At 36.6% G+C, this 7,500-nt stretch overlaps 2 protein-coding genes across 7 annotated transcripts in view; one reads left to right on the top strand and one right to left on the bottom strand.

Annotated features, from left to right (window-relative positions):
* Positions 1–164, top strand: part of LOC119573319 (1-acyl-sn-glycerol-3-phosphate acyltransferase epsilon-like) — a 13,397-nt gene extending 13,233 nt beyond the window's left edge. For all 4 annotated transcript variants that reach the window (XM_037920495.1, XM_037920493.1, XM_037920494.1 and 1 more), the window contains one exon: positions 1–164. This exon is cut by the window's left edge and continues 1,633 nt beyond it. The gene's annotated coding sequence lies outside the window, so the exon portion shown is untranslated.
* Positions 165–1,107: 943 nt separating this feature from the next.
* The window catches only part of LOC119573318 (transmembrane protease serine 9-like), a 77,755-nt gene continuing 71,362 nt past the window's right edge, over positions 1,108–7,500 (bottom strand). For 2 of the 3 annotated variants that reach the window (XM_037920490.1, XM_037920492.1), the window contains 4 exons: positions 6,916–7,050; positions 6,121–6,348; positions 4,315–4,466; positions 1,108–3,986 (listed from right to left, as the gene is read on the bottom strand). In XM_037920490.1, the coding sequence (XP_037776418.1) occupies positions 3,863–3,986; positions 4,315–4,466; positions 6,121–6,348; positions 6,916–7,050 (639 nt within the window). In that variant the 3' untranslated portion in view covers positions 1,108–3,862. The remainder of the gene's footprint in view (positions 3,987–4,314; positions 4,467–6,120; positions 6,349–6,915; positions 7,051–7,500) is intronic. The other variant, XM_037920491.1, reaches the window with a different exon arrangement.

Below are 7,500 nucleotides of genomic sequence, written 5' to 3'. Positions count from 1 at the left end.
TTTTGGTGTGGAGGAAAATAATAATTTTTATATTGATTTTTAGAAATAGACAATGTTTCTTTTTTCTGCTGCCTTTGGTGTTGTTTTATTTGTATGGTTACTGCACATTTAAGAAGTACAATGTAGACTGGTATTAGGGCAACATATTTTTCCAAAAAAAAAAAAAAAAAAAAAAAATTAAGAAAATGAAAAAAATAATAAAATATAAAATACTGTGATCACTTTTCAGTTGCAAACATTCCTTAGTGGAGAAAGTTGGATCAAGGTAATTGTTTTGCGTTATGAGGAGCAACAACTTTTTAAATAAGAGTATTTTGTTATGTTTACCTACTGCGATATGGAAATTTCTGCTAGTTGACATCAACGATGAAAATCTTCAAAGTCATCAAGAATATATATATATATATATATATATATATATATATATATATATATATATATATATATATATGTATATATATATATATATGTATATGTATATATATATATATGTATATGTATATATATATATATGTATATGTATATATATTATATGTGTATGTATATATATATATATGTTTATGTATATATATAATATGTATATATATATATGTTTATGTATATATATATATATATGTATATATATGTATATTTATGTATGTATATATATATATGTATATACATATGTATATACATATACATATACATATACATACACATATACATGCACATATGCATGCACACATACATGCACACATACATACACACACATACACACACACACACACACACACACACACACACACACACACACACACACACACACACACACACACACACACACACACACACACACACACACACACATATATATATGTTCTTGATTAACAAAGGGGTCTTTAATGACACAGCATTTTATGACACAAATTCAGGGAAGAAGTACTTTGAATGAAAATGAAATTAAACAGCTGGTAATGCAGACTTGAATTTGCTGATATTAATCTATCTGAATAATAAGACAGCAAGAAAAAACACAAAAGCTGTTGCGTTGGCATGTTTTTGAAGGTAAAACGTGAATCGGCAATTCCGTGTATAGTTCAGGTTATTGCAGAAAGAAAGAAAGAAAAAAAATGTTATAATTACTTTATTATGAAAAAGTACAAATATTGATACCAAATAAATATATTTCATTCATGGGATATATTCTAATAAGCAAAGTAAACATTTGGAAATCGAACACTCAATATATCATTATTTTGTTCTATACCTAGCCACCAACAACCCTCAGCTCGTAATATTTGGAGATTGGGAAACAAAACGTCTTAAAAAATAAGAGGATATGTTGCATATTTCAGCAAATTTCTCAATCACAGTAAGGAAATCAAATTATCCATTAAAGTCGCAAGTTCAAATAATCCTTATAACACAAGTTGATTACCATCACTTGTGTTATACTGCCAGCAGTCAATTAACGGTTAATACAATCAATAATTCAGTGAACACCTATGTATGCCAATTACCTTGAAAAGAATACATACATGTCCCTTTATTTGTACAAAAGTCAGTTACAATATTGATATTTACATATTTACGACCATTTGCCCCACATAACTGGCACAAGCCAAGGATGCCCTTCACTGTGTAAAACAAACAAAAACAAAGTCAAGGTTATTTGGAACTCCTGAATAACTGTCAGCTGTCAGACACTGTTGTGGATACCCCATTTATTTATTATTATTATCATTTCTTAATCACTTGATTCTTCATTTATAGACCTTTGTAACTGTCTTGCAGTGTGCATGTATTATATTATCTTTGCATATTTAAATGTAAGCAGAAATGCATTTATTTGGTTGTTATTTTTTACTTAATTTTTCTTTATGTACGGAGTTACACCAGTAAGACTAACTTTGACATATATATATTTTCCTTTATTCCATAACTACCAGCATCTTAAACCAGTGACAGCATCTTTAATGATATTTATCACTCCAGTCATGTAATAAAATAACTTTTTTATTAATTTGCACTCGTGCTTCTTTTCTTCTCATAACACGACATACACATTGGTTAAACTGTGTGAGTACAAATTGCACACAAGGATAGAATTGATAATTTTGTTTGTTAAGTCTTCATTTACCTTCTGATATCTGTCAGATTGTTTTTTTTGGATTAGGGATTATTCCAGTTGGATATTTATTATGCTTTTGTTACCAGATACAGGCATGGAGTAACAGTAACAAATAAACAAATAATGTAGAATGATTCATGGAATCAAAATTATAATATTAGAGATGAACATTTAAGTATACATAACTTGTAGTTAAAAAACAACAACATATTATGTGTAAGTAGGGCCTTTTTTGCCATCAGTGACAATGCAGAAGATAATTTTAGGTGGAATTATATTAATGGTTCTGTTAGAGGTCTCGTCCGTAACAACCGTGTTCTAGGCAGCTTTGTAACTTAAATTCCTGTAGTTCTGTTATACAGGTCATATATAACATATACACCTTTAATTTTAATTGATAAAGTTGATAAAGGGTATGACTGTCAGTTGCCTTGTAAGTCTTAGAGCACTGAACATATTCATAAAGTTACCTGAAACAAGTGTTGTATTTAAGTATAAACTTTTATTTCTTTTTAAAAATTGACTTTAGGGAAATGTGTCATTTATTACAATGTTTAAGGAATAAGAAAGCTATTGAGTTGGGAGTACATTAGGAACAAAACCTCTATTGACAAACATAAATACAAAATACACAAAATAATGCAAAAATATAACTGTTTTAAGGGCATAATAATGCTATATCTACAATGTGTTATATATAAGCTACTCTTCATAACAAGTTTACTGTGGCAGCAAGCAGTGATCCAAACCAGATCAAGAAAACATATGGTAAAATTATCTGTCTTTTTGAAAACATGCAAAGCAAGCCAGAACAGTGTCTTTTGTTAACATTAGATCACACATAATGTAAAAAAAAAAAAAAAATATATGAATTACATTTTTCTTTTCCACTTTCTAAACAATATTCATAAAAAAAAATGCTTACCATCCTTTGATCAAACACTGAAGCACGATTAATAGCATAGAAAAAAAAGTTAAATTACTCAAAAGATAAGATAAGAAATTAAAGGATGAAGTTGAATCTACTCCCTGAGAATGACAGGCAATCCAATCCAGTGCTGTTGCCTAAACTCTCCATAGACAAAGGTACTGACTACCGGAGACGTTTAACGCTGGACACTACCCACTGACCCTATCCCATTCCGAGAACAACCTCAACATAAACACCAAACTTAACAAGCACAAACCATTTCTCATATACGATATATACTGCATTATATACATGTAACTGACAACATAACAGAGTTGTCTGTGGAATGATAATATATCTATATCTTTAATCAAGCATAAATGACCAATGGTCTACCTTGTGACCGCGTATTAATGTTTCATACATTATATACATTATTTAAGAAAATATTTCTTTCACATAGTCCTCAAAGTACAGTTTTTGCATCCCTATGGCTATAAAGTGACACCGATATCACTGTAAAACATTTTTGTAAGCACAACTATACGTACTAAGGGTTTCTTTGCAACTGGCATATATTTTTCGAATGTTCTAGTTGCAAGATTTAAGTTCGGCGTGTATAAACTGTATCTGCTTTTCTTCCGCGTATAATCAATGACGTATTATACAAATACATATATTGTACAGTACATACCCTTCCGCCTTGGCCAGTTATGATGCAAGCCTTCTCGTGTGTTTACGTATATACATCCACCACATATACTCACATACACTGAAGAAAAACGGTATATGCTTTCAGCAGAATAATGAATTACTAAAAACCCTAACTTTTAATGTACACTTCAGAGGTCGGGACTGGCGACGACGGACTGTATCCAATGGCGGTAATTCGAAACTCGAGCGTAAATGCCAAATTTGCCTTTCTTTCCACATCCCTCGCCAAAGGAAGTTATTCCGTATATGTACCTGTAGAGGGAAAATAATATTCAGATTGTTAAGAATTTATTAGAGTTTGATTATGACATGTATGGTTCTGAATTGCAAGTAGGACAACGGAGGAAGAATCAAAATACACGGATGTGCCGAAAGCCTTTTCGCTTCACTGCTTCTTCAGTAAAACGAAATGGCCTCCGGCATTTTCACGTGTTTTCCTATTCTTCCCTTCGTTGCTCTACTTGCAATTTGTTCAATATAAATCCTACTCATGGTTAAGAATCTAGGCAGTATGACAGGTTATTTATGACAGGTATGACAGGTTATATTTTCATTACTGTTTACAAAGTGCGATTCTTACCAACGACCATGTCTCTGGCACAGCAGAGGACCCCCTGAGTCTCCCGCGCAGGAATCCACTCTGCCCTTCAGATATCCTGCGCAGAACATGTTGGAAGTAATGTAGTAGTCCTCATATACTGTCTCACATGCTTTGCTGGCGATGATGGGTACCTAAAAGTTACCGAGGGAGAGAAAAAAAGAGAAAAAAATATTACGGTAAGCTGACAAAGTGGAATAAAGCCAACAGCCATTAATATTGTGTATTTTCCTTATCAACAAAACCATTTATTTTACTGAATTATCTACTTAGGAAGCCAACTGCTATTTACATGCACTGTGTATTCTTTTAATCAATACCATATCTCTCATTCCACTAACTGAACCATCTACTGAATCATCATTATTTTCCGACTGCAAAAGACTTGGGTGACAACACAAGAAACACAGAATAAAAGCTTGAACTCGTGAGGGCTGATCACAACGAAGGCATTTGAAGCAAGAGATTTTCCTGTGCCAGTACCTGCTAGACAGAGTCCATTGCTGGATGATCTCTCTCTCTCTCTCTCTCTCTCTCCTTCCTCCTTCAGAAGTGCGATTAACAGATATTCGTAAATGCACAATAATGCTCTTGAAATAGATCATTATAGTGTGTTGTTCATGTTCGTGTGAATATACTTGCTTCATTATGAACATTGGAAGTTTCGATTTTTTTTTATATTATGTGTAAGAATGTGCCATCGCCTTGTTTGCGCTTGTATGTCTGTGCCGTATGTCTCCCTTTCTTTATATATCATTCATTTGTTTTCCAGTAGTTATTATCTGTCCATCCCCTCACTCTCTTTTTTTTTTACACGCTGTCTGCTTTTTTTTCTCCCTCCCCTTCTCTCTCGTGTTCTCTTACTCTTTTTCTCTTACTCTCTTTCTTTTTCTCTTTCTCTATCTCTTTCTCTCTCTCTCTCTGTCTCTCTCTCTCACTCTCTCACTTTCTCTCCCGTCTCTCCCTTTCTCCTTCTCCTACCTTCCTTCCTTCCCTCCCTCCCATCCTCCCTCCCTCTTTCCCTCTCTCCTGTCTCTCTCCCAACTCCCCTCTCCCTCCCATCCTCCCTCCCTCTCCCTTCTTCCCTTCCTCCTTCTATCCCTCCCTTCTGTGTCCTTCTTCTCCCTACCCCCATTCCTTCCCCCCTATCCCTCTCCTTCCTTCTCCCCTATTTCCTCCCTCCCTCTCCCTCCTATCTCTCTCTCCTTCCCTCATTCCCATCCTCTCCTTCTCCTTACTTGTCCTCCTATCTCTCTCTTTTCTTCCCTCACTCTCTCTCCCATCTTCTATCTCTCCTTTCCTCTCCCTTCTATCTCTCTCTTCCTCTCCCTCCCTCCCTTCTTCCCATCTTCCCTCCTATCTTCCTCCTATCTCTCCTTCCCACCCCCCTGTCCCATCCTCTCCCTCCTATCTCTCCCTGCCTCCCTCCTCTCTCTCCAATCCTCCCTCTCCCATCCTCTCCTCCCCTCCCTCCCTCTGCCCCATCCTCTCCCTTTCCCCCCCTCTCCCTTCTATCTCTCTCTTCCTCTCCCTCTCTTCCCCTCCCTCCTATCTCTCTCTTCCTCTCCCTCTTCTCCCCTCTCCCTTCTATCTCTCTCTTCCTCTCCCTCCTATCTCTCTCTCTTCCTCTCCCTCTCCCTCCTAACTCTCTCTTCCTCTCCCTCTCCCTCCTATCTCTCTCTTCCTCTCCCTCTCCTCTTCCTCTGCTCCATCCTCTCCCTCTCATTCCCTCTTCCTCTCCTCCCCTCTCCCTCCTATCTCTCTCTTCCTCTCCCTCTCCACCACTACTACCTCAGCTTCGTGTAGGACATCCGTTCCGAAGAAATGGGTGTTCCTCTCCTTTCCCCAGCCGATGATCGTGCACTTGTCTCCCACGGGTAAGTTGGCCCCTTGTTCCGGAAGGCAGGCCGGGGCTATGCGAGAGTTCATGGAGACGGGTTCTGGCAGCTGCAGGAGGGCCACGTCGTTGTCCACGGTCGTCGAGTCGTACTTCGGGTGTATGACGGTCCTTGAAACCTGTGGGGGAGGAGGAGGACGAGGTTTGGTTGACGAGAGGGGTGTTGAAGTAGTTCTGCTTACGAAAACGTCTTTCGTTGTGGGAGTTAATGGCACGGGTGGTCTGTATGTTATCAAGATCGTTTATATGCCGTCAACGGGAGGAAGCCCAGATATAATATCTTCAGCATATTTATAAATACAATTAGCCAATTTTGATCTATTTATTTTTTTTATCTGTTGTCTATCACTCAAAGTCTTGCAATAACTCAAAAGTTCTACGAAATCATCTGGCCTAATATTCCACCTCTGCGCCTTCTCTCTGTATGCATGTGTATTATTATTATCATTACTATTATTACTATTACTATTATTATTATTATTATTATTGTATTATATTATTATTATTATTATTATTATTATTATATTTATTATCATCATTACTATTATTACTATTATTATTATCATCATCATCATCATTATAATCATTATTATGACTATTATTATTACTATTATCATTATCATTATTATTATTATCACTATTAGCATCCTTATTGTAATCATTCAAATCCCTTGCGTAAAACCGACCTTGTACTCCACCTCAGCGCCCTCTCTCAGCGCCAGGTCGTGTTCTCCGAGACGCACGAAGAGTTTCCTCCGGACGCAGTGGGCCGCCGTCAGAACCCACCGCGACCCGACCAGAGTTCCCCCGCAGAAGGCCTCCTGTATTTTGGGTAGAGGGAGGGGGCGGGGGGGGGGGGGTGCAGGGGGGCGGGGGGAAGGGGAGGGTTGGAGGGGCGGGCGTGAGTGTGTGGTTGAATGCGGTTGAATGAATTTCACAAGTGGTTTGATCCTGTTTCTAAATTTTATGTCTGTCTCTGAGATTTTTTTTTTCTCTCTCTGTATCTGTTTCTTTTTGTCTGTTTTCTTTTTCTATTGTCATTTGTTTGTCACTGTATCCATACCTTAATAACTATTGCTGTCATTATTTTTATATTTGGTATTATTTAAAATTTCATGACAATTGCCTTTAAAAAAATAAAACTATGAGTATGAAATAAAGGTTTTCATCCTCCATTCCAAATAGCAAAAATGAAACAGAAGATAAATCGCGTATAAAAATTGACGTTCTTTTTCCCGACTGTGGAGAAGAAGACGAAGAACAAGAAGAAG

This window comes from Penaeus monodon, chromosome 5 (assembly GCF_015228065.2).
Source record: "Penaeus monodon isolate SGIC_2016 chromosome 5, NSTDA_Pmon_1, whole genome shotgun sequence".
Classification (NCBI taxonomy): domain Eukaryota; kingdom Metazoa; phylum Arthropoda; class Malacostraca; order Decapoda; family Penaeidae; genus Penaeus; species Penaeus monodon.
The sequence above is the reverse complement of the archived record's forward strand: the minus strand, read 5'-3'. Positions and strand labels throughout refer to the sequence as shown.